Source organism: Bremia lactucae, linkage group LG15 (assembly GCF_004359215.1).
Source record: "Bremia lactucae strain SF5 linkage group LG15, whole genome shotgun sequence".
NCBI classification, from domain to species: Eukaryota; Oomycota; class Peronosporomycetes; order Peronosporales; family Peronosporaceae; genus Bremia; species Bremia lactucae.
In genome coordinates, this window is record NC_090624.1 from 2,042,155 (window position 1) to 2,060,099 (window position 17,945).

General features: G+C 44.4%; 4 protein-coding genes across 4 annotated transcripts; 3 read left to right on the top strand and 1 right to left on the bottom strand.

The window, feature by feature from the left end:
* Positions 1-5,169: 5,169 nt before the first annotated feature.
* CCR75_005806 (uncharacterized protein) lies at positions 5,170-8,772 on the top strand (the record flags this gene model as incomplete). The annotated part of the gene is made up of 3 exons (XM_067963881.1): positions 5,170-6,018; positions 6,409-8,477; positions 8,757-8,772. 3 exons carry the CDS (start codon positions 5,170-5,172, stop codon positions 8,770-8,772), a joined length of 2,934 nt encoding a protein of 977 aa, XP_067819276.1.
* A 5,953-nt stretch (positions 8,773-14,725) lies between these two features.
* Positions 14,726-15,442, bottom strand: CCR75_005807 (uncharacterized protein; the record flags this gene model as incomplete). The annotated part of the gene is made up of 3 exons (XM_067963882.1): positions 14,726-14,873; positions 14,917-14,977; positions 15,370-15,442. The coding sequence occupies 3 exons, from the start codon at positions 15,440-15,442 to the stop codon at positions 14,726-14,728; spliced, it is 282 nt and encodes a 93-aa protein (XP_067819277.1).
* Positions 15,443-17,325: 1,883 nt separating this feature from the next.
* Positions 17,326-17,511, top strand: CCR75_005808 (uncharacterized protein; the record flags this gene model as incomplete). Its single annotated transcript, XM_067963883.1, has 1 exon — positions 17,326-17,511. The coding sequence occupies one exon, from the start codon at positions 17,326-17,328 to the stop codon at positions 17,509-17,511; it is 186 nt and encodes a 61-aa protein (XP_067819278.1).
* Positions 17,512-17,733: 222 nt separating this feature from the next.
* Positions 17,734-17,922, top strand: CCR75_005809 (uncharacterized protein; the record flags this gene model as incomplete). Its single annotated transcript, XM_067963884.1, has 1 exon — positions 17,734-17,922. The coding sequence occupies one exon, from the start codon at positions 17,734-17,736 to the stop codon at positions 17,920-17,922; it is 189 nt and encodes a 62-aa protein (XP_067819279.1).
* Positions 17,923-17,945: the final 23 nt, after the last annotated feature.

The window sequence follows — 17,945 nt, forward strand, 5'->3', positions numbered from 1 at the left end:
CTCGTTCGCTGCCCCTTCAGACCACGGTGGTTCTGGATACGTTCCACAAGGAAACGTTGACCACCGTGGGAATCCACCAATGGTTGTGGTGGAGGAGGGAAAATGAGATCCGAACCGTGTGTCTGATCTAATGTCGAGGATCGACAGAATCGATCATTTCCTCAATGATTTGGAGGAGGGAGTTGACCACGAGCGCGGTAAGCGTCGCTCGTTAGAGCAGTCGGTGCAGGATCATCATATCGAGCGGCTGGAGACCGTTCGAAGAGTGCGTACTCCATGTTGGAGTACGAACAAAAATATCACGCTGTTCGTGATGAGCTGTCGTCAGCTCATCGCAGTTTCGAGCATATTCGGAACAGGCATGAGAAACTCCAGGTCCAACATGAGAACCTGGTTCACGATCACAAGAATCTCTTAGAAATTTTTGAAAAGGGTGGTCAGATCCGTCCTCGGAAGAAGCCGCGTACTGATGATACGGGCGGAGCCGACCAACGTAAAACGTAGGATGCTTTCGCATCCAACGTGGCAATTCTAGTGTGTACGCATTGCCTCTGCGATGCAGTACACGCAATGGCCCAATGAACTCACATAATGATTGTGTCTGGAGCAACTTTAGTCAAGAGATTTGCAAATTCTCTTGAGGTTGCTGGATCAGTAGGGCGTTGCGCCCCTACTGACCCCGATTATTTTTTGGCGGTCCGCCTCGCTGTTGCGATTTCGCAACAACGTCGGACCCGCGACCGTTGCCCTTTTTGGCATTCGGTCCATAATTACGTTCAGTACCTCTCGGTACTGGGCGTGTAGCACTACACTCATGAGCGTACTGTCCTAACTTTTGACAGCGATGGCATTTCTGCAATCGCTTATTGTTTGAAAAACGAGGCTTCTCGCATTCGACAAATGAGAGGTCCATCGGTTCTGGACCTCCCAGCACGTGTCGTCTTGGAGGACGACACGATGACGAACTAGCTTGAGCCTGTCTCAAGCTTAAGTCCTCCTGTTCCGCAACGGATGTTGCTTCTTTAAGCGTTGCCAGTTCCAAGCGGAACAGGTGGGTCTTTACGGAGCCATCCGTATGACCTTGCATGAACACCGTGATCAACGTGTGTTCATGAATTGGGTAGTTTGTAATACAACTCGCCAAGAGTCGTAGGTGCTGGGCATAAGCGTGAATACTCGCTTGCCTTGCTTGAATTTTAGAAGCTCTGATCGAGCTCTAAACTCAGCCCTAGGCGGTTTAAACGTCTGTTTGAGCCGGGCTATAAAAGCCTCTAGCGACCCAAAGACATATGGGTCGCGCAACCTTAACGCCTAGTGCCCAAGTTTTGGCACGACCTGCCAAATCTGATTGAGCAAATGCGACTCGCATTCGCTCGTCGACGATGTGACGAGACCTTATGGCATCGTCAAACCCGACAAATCATCTTAAGAGGGAGTCTTCTTCGACTCCCCTATACTTAGAGATGTCAATCTTTAGAGTTTCGGGACGACGCGTATGCGTCATCCCAGGTACAGGGGTCTGCCTGTTGAGAGCCTTGCTGATTAAGCAAGGCTACCTTCTCCTACGCCTCGTCAAGTTCTTGTTGTATGAACTTGGCGATGGCTGAATGGAGGGCATCTCTGTCCAAACCGGACAGCATGGCCAAGATGGCATCGTTCCCTACGGTCGAACTCATTCGTTCGACCACACTCCTTTCTCTGTCACTTAGAAAAGAGTAGCTATCACGCGAAACGTGATGCGTATTTCCATTATCATCTAACATGGCTATGCTAGATGCATAAAACTGTGGTACTTGGACGGACTACAAAATGCTACCAGGTGTAACGGGGCACTGCCGACTTGTACTGCTTCAGTACAAGTCCACTTCGCACTGCCTCAGTGCGAGTGGTGCCTCACGTCACTCCACGTACACTAGTACGTGCAGAGAAAGTCTGCTCTTTAAAACACTTGCTTTCAAGAGGGTTAATTAAAAACTGTATTAATATAATTATGTTCTTCTTGTCTATCTACTTAATACAAACTTAATTATAAACAAATACAAAACATGTACCAAAAGTCTTATCTGTCTTTCTCTTTGCGCGCGTCCAGCGCTCACTGGACCGCGGAGAAAGTAGATATAATGGTCTAGATCTACCAATGGATAAGCTTTTAGAATATTACCATGTAAAGTAATATTATCTACCTTTAGATAATATATTAATTAACAACTTTTAAGTCTTAATTTCATGTAACGATACACCCCTTTACAGCTCTGCTGCTTCCATTAATGTTCGATATATGCTAATCACTGTTTTTGTAAATGCTTTTGTATTTCTTAGACATGTTTGTTAAGTTAAAAGGGAAGTCGATCGATCAGCTCTTTTTAATAAATTGAGCACGTTTTTGAATGGCCAGAAGGTATTGTTATCACTTTTATCCTCTCACATGGCCGAGTCGTCGTGGGAAGCCCTCCTCTGGAGTTTCTTGGCCGTAGACAATGTGACGCGAAATGCCGCCGAAGCGCACTTTGCAATACTAAAGCAAGCCTCTTGTAGTGACGAGCTTCTTCTAGGACTTGTGCACGTCATCCACTCAACCAGTCCTGATGACATCCGCGCCCTCGCTGCTGTGCTACTTCGTCGCGTGCTGCTACGTGACACTGTGTCCTTATGGCCACGAGCGACTGAACAGACTCGACNCAGCTGGGAACGAGGCTCCCAGCTGTCATGTGAAGGTGGATAACCACGCCAGCGAACAAGATAACTCGTTCGCTGCCCCTTCACATCACGGTGGTTCTGGATACGTTCCACAAGGAAACGTTGACCACCGTGGGAATCCACCAATGGTTGTGGTGGAGGAGGGAAAATGAGATCCGAACCGTGTGTCTGATCTAATGTCGAGGATCGACAGAATCGATCATTTCCTCAATGATTTGGAGGAGGGAGTTGACCACGAGCGCGGTAAGCGTCGCTCGTTAGAGCAGTCGGTGCAGGATCATCATATCGAGCGGCTGGAGACCGTTCGAAGAGTGCGTACTCCATGTTGGAGTACGAACAAAAATATCACGCTGTTCGTGATGAGCTGTCGTCAGCTCATCGCAGTTTCGAGCATATTCGGAACAGGCATGAGAAACTCCAGGTCCAACATGAGAACCTGGTTCACGATCACAAGAATCTCTTAGAAATTTTTGAAAAGGGTGGTCAGATCCGTCCTCGGAAGAAGCCGCGTACTGATGATACGGGCGGAGCCGACCAACGTAAAACGTAGGATGCTTTCGCATCCAACGTGGCAATTCTAGTGTGTACGCATTGCCTCTGCGATGCAGTACACGCAATGGCCCAATGAACTCACATAATGATTGTGTCTGGAGCAACTTTAGTCAAGAGATTTGCAAATTCTCTTGAGGTTGCTGGATCAGTAGGGCGTTGCGCCCCTACTGACCCCGATTATTTTTTTGGCGGTCCGCCTCGCTGTTGCGATTTCGCAACAACGTCGGACCCGCGACCGTTGCCCTTTTTGGCATTCGGTCCATAATTACGTTCAGTACCTCTCGGTACTGGGCGTGTAGCACTACACTCATGAGCGTACTGTCCTAACTTTTGACAGCGATGGCATTTCTGCAATCGCTTATTGTTTGAAAAACGAGGCTTCTCGCATTCGACAAATGAGAGGTCCATCGGTTCTGGACCTCCCAGCACGTGTCGTCTTGGAGGACGACACGATGACGAACTAGCTTGAGCCTGTCTCAAGCTTAAGTCCTCCTGTTCCGCAACGGATGTTGCTTCTTTAAGCGTTGCCAGTTCCAAGCGGAACAGGTGGGTCTTTACGGAGCCATCCGTATGACCTTGCATGAACACCGTGATCAACGTGTGTTCATGAATTGGGTAGTTTGTGATACAACTCGCCAAGAGTCGTATGTGCTGGGCATAAGCGTGAATACTCGCTTGCCTTGCTTGAATTTTAGAAGCTCTGATCGAGCTCTAAACTCAGCCCTAGGCGGTTTAAACGTCTGTTTGAGCCGGGCTATAAAAGCCTCTAGCGACCCAAAGACATATGGGTCGCGCAACCTTAACGCCTAGTGCCCAAGTTTTGGCACGACCTGCCAAATCTGATTGAGCAAATGCGACTCGCATTCGCTCGTCGACGATGTGACGAGACCTTATGGCATCGTCAAACCCGACAAATCATCTTAAGAGGGAGTCTTCTTCGACTCCCCTATACTTAGAGATGTCAATCTTTAGAGTTTCGGGACGACGCGTATGCGTCATCCCAGGTACAGGGGTCTGCCTGTTGAGAGCCTTGCTGATTAAGCAAGGCTACCTTCTCCTACGCCTCGTCAAGTTCTTGTTGTATGAACTTGGCGATGGCTGAATGGAGGGCATCTCTGTCCAAACCGGACAGCATGGCCAAGATGGCATCGTTCCCTACGGTCGAACTCATTCGTTCGACCACACTCCTTTCTCTGTCACTTAGAAAAGAGTAGCTATCACGCGAAACGTGATGCGTATTTCCATTATCATCTAACATGGCTATGCTAGATGCATAAAACTGTGGTACTTGGACGGACTACAAAATGCTACCAGGTGTAACGGGGCACTGCCGACTTGTACTGCTTCAGTACAAGTCCACTTCGCACTGCCTCAGTGCGAGTGGTGCCTCACGTCACTCCACGTACACTAGTACGTGCAGAGAAAGTCTGCTCTTTAAAACACTTGCTTTCAAGAGGGTTAATTAAAAACTGTATTAATATAATTATGTTCTTCTTGTCTATCTACTTAATACAAACTTAATTATAAACAAATACAAAACATGTACCAAAAGTCTTATCTGTCTTTCTCTTTGCGCGCGTCCAGCGCTCACTGGACCGCGGAGAAAGTAGATATAATGGTCTAGATCTACCAATGGATAAGCTTTTAGAATATTACCATGTAAAGTAATATTATCTACCTTTAGATAATATATTAATTAACAACTTTTAAGTCTTAATTTCATGTAACGATACACCCCTTTACAGCTCTGCTGCTTCCATTAATGTTCGATATATGCTAATCACTGTTTTTGTAAATGCTTTTGTATTTCTTAGACATGTTTGTTAAGTTAAAAGGGAAGTCGATCGATCAGCTCTTTTTAATAAATTGAGCACGTTTTTGAATGGCCAGAAGGTATTGTTATCACTTTTATCCTCTCACATGGCCGAGTCGTCGTGGGAAGCCCTCCTCTGGAGTTTCTTGGCCGTAGACAATGTGACGCGAAATGCCGCCGAAGCGCACTTTGCAATACTAAAGCAAGCCTCTTGTAGTGACGAGCTTCTTCTAGGACTTGTGCACGTCATCCACTCAACCAGTCCTGATGACATCCGCGCCCTCGCTGCTGTGCTACTTCGTCGCGTGCTGCTACGTGACACTGTGTCCTTATGGCCACGAGCGACTGAACAGGCTCGACACATTATAAAAAAAGAACTCGTTGCTATCCTTGCAGCAGGCGAAAAGAATCGTAGCATTCGTCGTAAAGTATGTGATACAGTAGGCGAGCTGGCAAGTAGTATCCTCGAGGATGGACAATGGGACTCTCTCTTTCCGACGCTATTGCAGTGGAGTAAAGCTTCAATTGTATTCCTACGCGAGGCAGCATTACGAATCCTCGAAATGATTGCAGTCGTTCTAGCCAGTCAAATATCACAGAGCACTCTCGAGACAATTGGAACGCCATCACTTCACAGTATAGTCCTTGATATACTCTCAAAAGGCTTACAAGATCGCGAAGGTCGTGTGGCCATGAATTCTTTGCGTGCGTTAAGTATGGTGCTTCTTCATTTAGATGCATTGGAGCAGTCGTTCCGACCCGAGGTCTTGACTGCTATTGTTCCATTGATTCTCGCACTTTTGCATTCACTTCTTGACCTACGACAAATGGACGACGTGATGGAAGCGTTGGAAGTTTGTATTGAAATTGCAGAACCCCATGCAATGTTTTTCTCACCCTGTTTTCAAGAGCTCGTGGATTTGCTTGTTCGGGTTGCAGAGCCCTCGCTTAACGACGTGGACGAGAGGAATTTACCGGATGGATGCCGTCAATTGGCAATGGAATTTCTCGTTTCGCTAGCTGAACACGCGCCATCGCTTTGTCGACGTCTGTCAAAGAACTCGTTTGTACACCGAGTCTACCCCCTTGTATTCAAGATGCTCCTTGATTTACACGGTTTGGACGCATGGGACGTTGCTGTGTGCGATGACGACGACACAAGTAGTAGAAATGGCATGGAACACGAGGTGTTGAATTTTGAAGTCGGGGCCGAAGCGTTGGAAAGGTTAGTGAAAGCATTAGGACCCAAACGATCGCTTCCGACGTGCTTTGCTTTGATACAAGAGTATGCTGCCCGAATTGATCATTGGGTCTATCGGCATGCAGCTTTAGTGGCTCTTAGTCAGATTCTTGACGTCCTTGACGCGGACAATCTGGACGCTATTGCAAACTATTTGTTTGCCCAAGCCATGGATCCTCATCCACGTGTATGTTGTACCGCGGTAGACGTTATTGGCCAGCTCTCTGTTGACCAGGCTCCAAGGTTCCAAGAATCGCATCACGCCGAAGCGCTCAAAACGTTGGCTCGCTTTCTCGACGACTGTACCAAACCACGTCTTCAGGCTCATGCAGCTACGGCCTTGCGCCAATTTATCGACATGTGCCCACCGTCGCTACTGCCCCCGTATCTGGACCAATTACTGCACCAATTGTTTGCATTGCTTCAACACGCAAAGTTTGTAGCAGCTCAAGAGAAACACAAATCAACGTCGGCGTACATTACCGCGCGTGTGGTCCAAGAACAAGCAATTACTGCGATTTCATCCATTGCAACCGTTGCTGGTACGTCATTCACCGAATATTATGCTGTTGTCGTGCCATCCTTGCAGCAAATTCTATACAATTGTCTAGAAGAAAGTGTCCATGTCACAAAGAACTCCACAAGCGGACTCAAACCATTACCGACTGTGTGTAGCTCCGCAACACTTGGAGGCATTGCCCTCGAGTGTTTAAGTTTGATTGGTCAGGCCGTCGGAAAGCACGTATTTGCACGTGATGCCGCGAGTATTCTTAAAGTAATGGCCGAGATGCAAGCAACGCCGTCGATCGTGAACAATGAATTGATCCGTACGTATCTACTTCAGGCTTGGGCTCGTTGTTGTACATGTCTTGGTCAGGATTTTGCGCCATACTTGCCTCTCGTGATGCCGACTCTTCTCGAAGCTGCAACTCAACAGGCTGAATTTGAAGTCGATCCATCTCGATTGGCAAGTGATGATGAAGACGAAGAGTTGACGGATAGTGAAGACACCCAGCTTGCTCACGTGAATGGCAAATGTTTAAGTATTCGTACGTCAATTCTCGAGGACAAAGCCACGGCGTGTCAATTGTTAGCAGGAATGGTCACGGATCTCGAAGACGCTTTTTTTCCGTATGCAGAACAAGCGACCCAATTGCTTGCCCCGCTTCTCACGGAATCGGTTCATTCCGATATTCGAGCCGCCGCAATTTATGCCATGCCAGCGCTTGTCAAGTGTGTGGCCATCTCCACTGCAACTTGTTTGAATAAAGGGTCCGTGGCCATGAGACAAATGTTGGATTTTGTGCTGGGTCGACTAGTGAACGCCCTTAAATCCGAGCCCGACGTTGAATTGGTTATCCGAATCATGCAAAGTATGATTCAGTGTCTTAATGACACACAAGACCTGCATCCGTTGTTGTTATTAAATGAAGCTCAATTGCAAGAGGTTGTTCATGGAATTCTGGTGATACTTGGTGATAGCTTCCAGCGTCGTGCGATGCGAAGAAGTCTTCATTCTTCCGATTTCAATGATGACGACGATACAAACGTGCAGGTAGATGCGATGCAAGACATGGAGACGGAATTGCATTTTGTACTGGCTGAATGCATTGGGACATTGGCAAAAACCCATCGTAGCGCGTTTTTTCCCGTGTTTCAAAGCCTTTTGTGGGATAAAGTGGCAGCTTTGGCAGCACGTGATTGTTTACGCGAAGATCGTCAACTTGCTCTTTTTGTCATTGACGATGTATTAGAATACTGCGGTAAGCCCGCGTGGCGTCTTTTGGATGTATTTGTGCCTGTGCTTCAAAGTGCACTGCAGGAAATCATGGAGCCGGATTTAATACAGGCAGCAGCTTTTGGGGTCGGGATATGTGCGTCTCATGGTGGCGACGCATTTACGCCGTACGCCAAGCAATGTCTAAAACTACTGGACCCTATTGTAACCCATCCCAATGCTCAAAAACAAACGCGTCGCAACGCCACAGACAACGCCGTTGCGGCTCTTGGAAAATTATGTGAATATCACGCCGAAGCTGTTGATGCATCAAAACTTTTTCCGCAGTGGTTAGCTCTCCTTCCTCTCCGTGGAGACTTGGAAGAATCGTTTGCCGTCTGCCGTCGTCTTTGTGGGTATATTCAAGACAGTCATACACTTGTACTTGGTGGACGAGAGTATTTACATGTCGACAAGGTAGTGGCTGTGCTCGCGGCATATGCGGAGGAGAACTTTTCGCAACAATTGAGTCAAAGTGTTGGAGAAGCACAAGTGGTAAATCTTCGACTAGAGCTCGCATCCTGTCTTGCCACTCTTCGTGGATCCGTTCCTGAAAAAGTTATAAATTATGCATGGACGTCGCTTTCGATCGCCCAACAGACGGCATTGCAAGCGCTATTGCCAAAAGTTTTCTAGTCTGTCCTAACAATTTAAGAGTATTTTTAATATGTAAATAGCCGCTACTATGCGTAATGTGAGCTCTGTTGCTCGATGACATTGCCTGAAATGGCTTTTTGATCGACGATATGCCAGTTCACCTAACATACACAGTCGTTCTGGATAAAGTGAATTAACGAATTTAAGACTCGAGTTGACATCAGTAAATTTGCTTCAAATGCAAAATATTAACCAATTCATTTTTTGTACTAAATTTTCACCAATGGAGGAGATCCAGGCACTTTTTATTTCAATGACGATTCGGAGATTAACAAAAGATCATAAATTTAATATCATCTCATTTGTAAATGTATATTTCATTTCCAATCCATTGCTTTCTATACTGAAAACGGTGTGATGCAACATTCTGTGAGAATCTTGCATCACACCATATTTCGTGAGACACCATTCTTTAGTATAGAAAGTAATTCAGGGCATTGAAAATAAAATATACTTTTAAAAATGTGGGCCCTCTACGCTTCGCACGGCGAGGTTTCTATGTTTAAGATAAAAAAGGAACTCGGGCTCTTTTGCATGCAGTCTTGAATGAAGTTTCTTTACTCCGACAGAATGAGGCGATCACAGCTACGGGGTCAAACGAAAACTAATCTTCATAAAAGACAAGGTGGATGCGTCTTGAATGGAAAGCATGCTGAATCTGGACGACTGAATAACTTTTTCGATACAATTTCCGGAGCCTTGCGCTTGTAGAATAGACCAGCGTCAGTATTCAATTCCACAGCAGTTTCCGCGAGTTCATACGTGCTGTTCTAGCCAAGACAACTTCAGGGATTAGGATGGAAGAAGGCAAAATAGTTTTACGTCAACGATGTTAAAGGTTGGAAGCAAAGTCGACCTAAATGGTATCAATGATCCTGGCGCGAATTAAAGTGCCATATTAAGAACAAATATACCCGACACGAGCGTACAATGACACCTGTCTCGCGAGGAGTAGCGCGCCCTTGTGTAGCATTAAATTCACCAGGCACAGATATATGGCCCCAAACACGATTTCATTGCTGGCTCTATACAAGTGCCACTTTTTTTAATGTAATAGGATGCTTGTTGTCAATGCAACCCAAATCTTTCCACAATCGTTAGCACTTCTCCTGTTTTCAGGTGGTTCAATGAATGTTGTCGTCCTGCATCGTCTCATTGATAAAAGAAACTAATTTGGTGCCGAGAAGATAGCTTTTAAAACAATTCAAGTCTGATGGAGACAGAATTTGCCAATCGTTGCAATGGCCTTGAGACATATTGCTGCATACGCAAATGAGAAAACGTCATTTCTAGTAATCAAAACCACGCCCAAGTGACGCTGCACGTGAATTCCGCCGTATTTGAACACATTGTCAAAAGCGAAACGACCAAGTCGAAATTTCTTCAGGAAAATCACGTTGTGTCGATTTTAGCGTATTCCGGCCACTTTGTCGAACAAATACATAAGCATCGTAAAACCTTTTCGCAAATCTCTCAATACAGAACGTATTTGTATATTGCATAGCATTCCTTGTAAAAAATTTACGTCATCGTCTCAATTTAAATAATGCACGCTCCAATCTGGTTGGCTCGATTGTTTAAGGCGCTGTGACTAATAATAAATTAGGGCTTGTTATGTTTTACCATATCCCTCCGCAGCTTATTTAATTGAAATTTTGCTGCCATAAATACATGGCAGAATTTGTACGCGGTTGGCTGATTTTACGTCCAAGTCCGACGTTGGCTTAGTCGTTTGCTCTTAAAATTATAATCTGGTGTCGTAGTGATTTGCAAGAGTTGCATATTTGACGCCAGTAACTTATCCTCAATGATGGATCTGATGGACCTTCAAATACTTTAGACTTTTCTTTACATGAGCGAGTAAAATAGCACCATGATCCGTCGACTTTTTGTTCTCGTCATCATTTCACAAAAGAAATACGTCGACATCGAATTGCGTCTTTACTATATCGCAATTTGAGAAGAGTTAGCATCAAAATGGGCGAATAGACTGCACACCTTGACCAAGACACGTACAACATCGAGCTTATGCCTTGTGGAAGTATGTGCAGAACAATTCATGACCATTCGAAGATGCTATCGCAACGATGAATTGGCCAAAGAATAAAAGTCAGTAAATAACGCAACATTCACGATCACGAATCATGAAATGAGCGTAAAGCAGTATTTCAATTCGATGTCGAAATTTAATCAACGCATACTGTTACCGAGATATCGTGTCAAAACGTTGCAAAGAGCTGATGCAGCAATTAAGTTTTTTTTATTAATCTGCGATGTCTGCAATGGCGTGACCGCATGTCAATAAATTAGTACGATGTCGTAACGGATCAGCTGCTTACAAATATGGCATCATGCCAGCGTCCAACAATCAAGTCCGCGCAATTTCACAAGCGCAGACGTAAGAAATCTCTTGAGCCGGTGAGGCCGGACACACATGATCTAGTCATTCGAAATTAGAGCGATTGTGCCGCACAATAGTATACGTTTGGCCGGCATCAAGCGCATATACATTTTGAAAGAGACACACTGGAGTAGCATGCTATTCCTCTGCTAGTGAAGCATCTTTCTGAATGAAATCAAAGCAAGGAGAAAGACTGTATCAGCCTCAGTGATTTTAGATTGATCTAGACTCTTGGATCTGACTTCAAGTATTAGAATCCCGTGATACATACCACGCCCATATCTGCGTCGTCGTTATTGCACGCGTCAACATCGCGTAATTTCAAAAGCATCTTGTAATAAACACGCTAGAGTATGTTTCTCAACCTATATTTCCAAAGAAGCCGACAAGCAACAGCGCGTAGTAGGCTTAGAAAATGCAATTCATCCTGCAATTTCCATTTATTCGAGATGTCTTTCGATGGAACTGGAATCTTGACCACCACTCTTCGAAATAGATCCCGCGAGCCAGTCTAGAACAATGACAAAAGCGCGGCGTCAATGGACCAAGTCAAGATAAACAAGATTGGCATGCGGCAAAATGGATAAGTACAACTGCTTAAATGAGTCGCGTAGACGAAGATGCACCCATTTTAAACAAAGTAAGTTCGCATCGTTCAAAGGACCTGAAAGAGCATCAAAGAGAGTTGGTGATGCCATTTCAAAAGCGACATCCGTGGGTGTCTCATCATTCATAAGCACACGAAAATGGAGACTGGTAATCTTGGATGCCAGCTCTTGACAGAAACACCATTCTTGCTTCTCCAACACTTGGACTTGACAGTACAGAGATATACCACACCGGGGTCTGAACATCCATTGCGTTCTTAAAATGATAAGCACAAAAATATTAGATTAGACAACATTTCGTTTAAACCTCCCAAGAGAAGAAAACGACAGAGCAATCGTGGAAATAAATGCATCGACATCTTCCGCGTCATAATGGCACAATTTGCCAAGAGCCGCAACGACATAGTCTGTGCCATTATTGTAAGCCTTTTTCTTTCGAAACTTTAAATGAATCCAATATCGTCAAATGCTCGAGGATGCTACGTGGAGTATTGTGAAGGGATTTTTACCTCGAGATATAGAATTAAAATCAGGCTCCGCCATTTTACGCAATCGAAAGCACCGCGAATAAGCACGTCCAAGTGAAGCCGCGCGGGCTTACCGCAGTGTCCTGACGCATCGTTAGTGACAAAAACCGAGTCGACGATCTTTAATCATATTGTGCCGATTTCGGCCAATTGCTACCACCAAATAAAAAACACACACTAAGCATCGTGGCAAGATTTTTGACCGTTTCCCTCTCCACTCAGCCAATACAAAAGGCTGAAGAATCTTTAATCGTCGCCGTCTAAATCGGCAATACACGCTCCTTCACATCATACCACGCTATAACCCATCGCCCCATTATAAATACCTTCATGCACAATGTCCCGCAACTACGCTTTATTTATTTAGTCAAACTCGGATGCAATTTTTGCGTGTCACGACGATATCAAACCATGCTTTAACCTCTTACGACCTAAATCAACTTCTGGCTCGAACGTAAGAGCATTCATCAGCCAATCGCGTACAAACGCTACCATTTGTTTCATTTAAAGCCATTCAATACAGAAGTTACAGTGGAAACAGCTACCCATGAGAAGCATTCGTGTGGATTTGAACACAGCGTTACGAACATCCGTGCGAATCGACACGGTCAACAGCATGCGAGATATTGAGTTACTTATTCCGCGAAAATATTTGTCTTCGAGATTACTATTCATTCCTACTAGCAGCAACCGCAGTGACTTATCCAACAAAAGTCGACTTTGTTCACGTCAGCGAGTAAAGTAACACCATAATCCATCAACACGTTGTTCTCAGCATCATTAAAAAAAGAAGAAGTACATCGACAACGAGTTAAATTTATGAAATCTCGATTTCAAGAAGATTAAGCTCTACAAGGTTCAATAAGGAGTTTATTAAACCGGAATTTTAAGAAGAATAGGCATAACGAGGTGTCAATAGGGCGCACAGCCTGACCAAGACACGTACAACATCGAACTTTAACTTTTTGACAGTATGTGCAGAGCAATTTAAGACCATTGAAAGAAGCTATCGCAAGATGAAATGACCAAAGAATAAAAGTCGATACATAATGAAACACCGACGTGTGCAATGAATTAAATGGACGTAACGCGGTATTCCAATCCAATGACAAACTTTAATCCACTCAACCTATTATCATCTAACAGTGGTGAAGAGATACTAAGAAATGAGGCAGCAAATGATTCAAACGCGACATCTGCGATGGCATGAACGCATGTCGATGAATTATCGCGATGCCGTGATTAATCATCTAGCCTACAGACATGGCTTCGTTCATCCTTCCAGCAATTGAGTCAACGTAATTTACCAAGCAGGCTTGGACGCAAAATCTCGTTTAAGCCAGTGAGGCCGGACACACATGAGCTAGCCATTGGCAATTACAATTCGAATCTCGTGAATGAAGACTGAAACAAATGCCGCACAATAGTATACGTTTGGCCGGCATCAAGCAGAAATACTTTTTAAAGAGACACACTGGAGCAGCATGCTATTTCTCTGCTACTAAAGCATATCTTTAAATGATAGCAAGCACAGGAGAAAGACTGTTTCAGCCTCAGTGATTTTAGATTGATCTAGACTCTTGGATCGGACTTCAAGTATCAGAATCATCACGTGATACATACCACGCCCATATCTGCGTCGTCGTTATTGCACGCGTCAACATCGCGTAATTTCAAAAGCATCTTGTAATTAACACGCTAAAGTTTGTGTTCAAACTAATATTTTCAAAGAAGCCGACAAGCAACAGCGCGGATTAGGCTTGAAAAACGCAATTCAGCCTGCAATTTCCATTTATTCGAGATGTCTTTCGATGGAACTGGAATTTTGACCACCATTTCGACAGGACTCTTCGAAATAGATCCCGCAAACCAGCCCAGCACAATGGCAAGAGCGCGGCGTCAATGGACCAAGTCAAGATAAACAAAATTGGCAAGCGGCAAAATGAATTAGTAAGACTGCTTAAATGAGTCGCGTAGACGAAGATGTACCCATTTTAGACAAAAATGCACCCATTTTAGACAAAGTAAGTTCGCATCGTTCAAAGGACCTGAAAAGAGCATCAAAGACAGCTGGTGATGCCATTTCAAAAGCGACGTCCGTGGATGTCTCATCATTCACAAGCACACGAAAATGGAGACTGGTAAGCTTGAATGCCAGCTCTTGACAGAAACACCATTCTTGCTTCTCCAACACTTGGACTTGACAGTACAGAGATATACCACACCGGGCATGAACATCCATTGCGTACTTAAAAAGATAAACACAAAAATATTAAATTAGACAACAATTCGTTTAAACCTCCCAAGAGAAGAAAACGACAGAGCAATCGTGAAATAAATGCATCGACATCTTCCGCGTCATAATGGCACAATTTGCCAAGAGCCGCTACGACATAGCCTGTGCCATTATTGTAAGCCTTATTCTTTTGAAACTTTAAATGAATCCAATATTGTCAAATGATCGAAGACGCTACGTGGAGTGTTGTAAAGAAATTTTTACCACGAGATATAGAATTTAAATCAGGCTCCGCCATTTTACGCAATCGAAAGCACCGCGAAAAAGCACGCACAAGTGAAGCCGCGCGGGCTTTCCGTAGTGTCCTAACGCATCGTCATTGAAAAAAAACGAGTCAGCGATCCTTACAAGATGTTGCGTTGTGTCGATGGATTACCAAAAACTACATTGTGCCGATTTCGGCCAATTGCTACCACCAAATAAAAAACACACACTTAGCATCGTGGCAAGATTTTTGACTGATTCCCTCTCCACTCAGCCAATACAAAAGGCTAAAGAATCTTTAATCGTCGCCGTCTAAATCGGCAATACACGCTCCTTCACATCACACTACGCTATAACCCATCGCCCCATTATAAATACCTTCATGCACAATGTCCCGCAACTACGCTTTATTTATTTAGTCAAACTCGGATGCAATTTTTGCGTGTCACGACGATATCAAACCATGCTTTAACCTCTTACGACCTAAATCAACTTCTGGCTCGAACGTAAGAGCATTCATCAGCCAATCGCGTACAAACGCTACCATTTGTTTCATTTAAAGCCATTCAATACAGAAGTTACAGTGGAAACAGATACCCGTGAGAAGCATTCGTGTGGATTTGAACACAGCGTTACGAACATCCGTGCGAATCGACACGGTCAACAGCATGCGAGATATTGAGTTACTTATTCCGCGAAAATATTTGTCTTCGAGATTACTATTCATTCCTACTAGCAGCAACCGCAGTGACTTATCCAACAAAAGTCGACTTTGTTCACGTCAGCGAGTAAAGTAACACCATAATCCATCAACACGTTGTTCTCAGCATCATTAAAAAAAGAAGAAGTACATCGACAACGAGTTAAATTTATGAAATCTCGATTTCAAGAAGATTAAGCTCTACAAGGTTCAATAAGGAGTTTATTAAACCGGGATTTTGAGAAGAATAGGCATCACGAGGTGTCAATAGGGCGCACAGCCTGACCAAGACACGTACAACATCGAACTTAAACTTTTTGACGGTATGTGCAGAGCAATTTATGACCATTAAAAGAAGCTATCGCGAGGTGAAATGACCAGAGAATAAAAGTCGATACATAATGAAACACCAATGTTTGCAATGGATGTAATGCACGTAACGCGGTGTTCCAAACCAATGGCAAACTTTAATCCACTCAACCGATTATCATTTAACAGTGCTGAAGCGATACTAAGAAATGAGGCAGCAAATGATTCAAACGCGACATCTGCAATGGCATGAACGCATGTCGATGAATTATCGCGATGCCGTGACCAATCAGCTTGCCTACAGACATGGCTTCGTTCATCCTTCCAGCAATTGAGCCAACGTAATTTACCAAGCAGGCTTGGACGCAAAATCTCGTTTAAGCCAGTGAGGCCGGACACACATGAGCTAGCCATTAGCACTTACAATTCGAATCTCGTGAATGAAGACCGAAACAAATGCCGCTCAATAGTATACGTTTGGTCGGCATCAAGCACAAATACATTTTGAAAGAGATACACTGGAGCAGCATTCTATTCCTCTGCTACTAAAGCATCTCTTTGAATGATAGCAAGCACAGGAGAAAGACTGTTTCAGCCTCAGTGATTTTAGATTGATCAAGACTCTTGGATCGGACTTCAAGTATCAGAATCATCACGTGATACATACCACGCCCATATCTGCGTCGTCGTTATTGCACGCGTCAACATCGCGTGATTTTAAAAGCAACGTGTGATTAACACGCTAAAGTTTGTATTCAAACTAATATTTTCAAAGAAGCCGAGAAGCAACAGCGCGTATTAGGCTTGAAAAACGCAATTCAGCCTGCAATTTCCATTTATTCGACATGTCTTTCGATGGAACTGGAATTTTGACCACCATTTCGACAAGACTCTTCGAAATAGATCCCGCGAGCCAGCCCAGCACAGTGGCAAGAGCGCGGCGTCAATGGACCAAGTCAAGATAAACAAGATTGGCATACGGCAAAATGGATTAGTAAAACTGCTTAAATGAGTCGCGTAGACGAAGATGCACCCATTTTACACAAAAATGCACCCATTATAGACAAAGTAAGTTCGCATCGTTCAACGGACCTGAAAAGAGCATCAAAGAGAGCTGGTGATGCCATTTCAAAAGCGACGTCCGTGGATGTCTCATCATTCATAAGCACACGAAAATGGAGACTGGTAAGCTTGGATGCCAGCTCTTGACAGAAACACCATTCTTGCTTCTTCAACACTTGAACTTGACGGTACAGAGATATACCACACCGGGGTCTGAACATCCATTGCGTACTTAAAATGATAAACATAAAAATATTAAAATAGCCATCATTTCGTTTAAACCTCCCTAGAGTGGAAAACGATAAAGCATCTTAGAATTAAATGCATCGACATCTTCCGCATCTTTTTACATTGCACGACGCTGAAAGCTATCACCATTTACCACAAGAATTCCATGAACGACCTCTTGCAATTGAGCTTCATTTAATAATAACAACGGATGCAGGTCTTGTGTGTCATTAAGACACTGAATCATACTTTGCATGAATCGGATAACCAATTCAACGTCTGGCTCGGATTTGAGGGCGTTCACTAGTCGACCCAGCACAAAATCCAACATTTGTCTCATGGCCACGGACCCTTTATTCAAACAAGTTGCAGTGGAGATGGCCACACACTTGACAAGTGCTGGCATGGCATATATTGCGGCAGCTCGAATATCGGAATGAACCGATTCCGTGAGAAGCGGGGCAAGCAATTGGGTCGCTTGTTCTGCATACGGAAAAAAGCGTCTTCGAGATCCGTGACCATTCCTGCTAACAATTGACACGCCGTGGCTTTGTCCTCGAGAATTGACGTACGAATACTTAAACATTTGCCATTCACGTGAGCAAGCTGGGTGTCTTCACTATCCGTCAACTCTTCGTCTTCATCATCACTTGCCAATCGAGATGGATCGACTTCAAATTCAGCCTGTTGAGTCGCGGCTTCGAGAAGAGTCGGCATCACGAGAGGCAAGTATGGCGCAAAATCCTGACCAAGACATGTACAACAACGAGCCCAAGCCTGAAGTAGATACGTACGGATCAATGCATTGTTCACGATCGACGGCGTTGCTTGCATCTCGGCCATTACTTTAAGAATACTCGCGGCATCACGTGCA